Genomic DNA, 1,071 nt, shown 5'->3' with positions numbered 1-1,071 from the left:
CCCCCGGGGGGGCCCCCCGGGGGGGCCCCCCGGGGGGCCCCCCGGGGGCTCACACGGAGCGCTGCTGTCTGGGTCGTCCTGGGGGGCACGCTTTGTGGGGTCGCCTGTGCTTGCTTCTGCCGCTGCTGCTGCCGCTGCTGTTGCTGCAGCAGCAGAGCTCGCAGATGCAGCAGGGCCGGCAGGGTACTCAAGCTCTATCCAGCCCTCTTGCTTGTTGATGCTGCTGCTGCTGCTGCTGCTGCTCTGGCCTCCTTCTTGCAATGAAGCAATGTAGCGCAGCAGCTGCTGCTCTCTTTCAGCAACACAGGCAGGGTCAGGTGCAGCACGCATGCAGCGGGGAAGAGGCAGCAGCCGCGTCTCGAAGCCATCGCTACTGCTGCTGCTGCTGCTGTTGCTGCTGCTGTTGCTGCTGCTGTTGCTGCTGCTGTTGCTGCTGCTGTTGCTACTGGTGCTGCTGCCGTGGTGGGGACTGCTGCAGCTTTTGTTGTTGCTGCTGCTGTTCTGCGGACTCGTGCAGCGTTTGCTGTTGACCGTGCTGCTGCTGTGGCGGGGACTGCTGCAGCTCTTGCTACTGTTGCTGTGGCGGGGGCTGCTGCAGCTCATGCTGTTGCTGTTGCTGTGGCGGGGGCTGACGCAGCTCCTGCTGCTGCTGCTGTTATTGCGGGGGCTGGAGCAGCTTTTGCTGCTGCCGCTGCCGCTGCGGGGGCTGCTGCAGCTCTTGCTGCTGCTGCTGCTGCTGCTGCTGTTGTTGCTGTTGTTGTTGTTGCCGCGGGGACTGCTGCAGACCCTGCTGCTAGCATCGTAGTTGCGTGGACTGCTGCAGGTCCTGCTGCTGGAGTTACGGGGAGTGTTGCACACTTTGCTGCTGCTGCTCTTGCTGCTGGGGCTGCAGCAGCTGCGGGGGCTGCTGCAGCTGGCGTTGCTTCTGCTGCTGAAGGCTGGAGTCCGCGGCGGAGACACACTGGGGCTTCTGGCACTGAGGGGGCTCAGGCGGGCCCCCTTGGCCTTCATGGGGGCCCCCTGGTGGGGCCCTGCTGCTGCTGCTGCTGCTTCTGCTGCCTTCATCTTCTC

At 65.0% G+C, this 1,071-nt stretch overlaps 1 protein-coding gene across 1 annotated transcript in view; it reads right to left on the bottom strand.

The window, feature by feature from the left end:
• Nucleotides 1-1,065, bottom strand: part of ETH_00035535 (uncharacterized protein) — a gene marked incomplete at both ends in the record, with an annotated part of 3,880 nt that extends 2,815 nt beyond the window's left edge. The window contains one exon of the mRNA XM_013373966.1: nt 54-1,065. Within this exon, the coding sequence (XP_013229420.1) occupies nt 54-1,065 (1,012 nt within the window). The remainder of the gene's footprint in view (nt 1-53) is intronic.
• Nucleotides 1,066-1,071: the final 6 nt, after the last annotated feature.

This window comes from Eimeria tenella, genomic scaffold (genome assembly GCF_000499545.2).
Source record: "Eimeria tenella Houghton genomic scaffold, Eth_scaff1852, whole genome shotgun sequence".
Classification (NCBI taxonomy): Eukaryota; Apicomplexa; class Conoidasida; order Eucoccidiorida; family Eimeriidae; genus Eimeria; species Eimeria tenella.
Note: the sequence above shows the minus strand (reverse complement) of the source record. Positions and strands in the feature narration are given on the sequence as shown.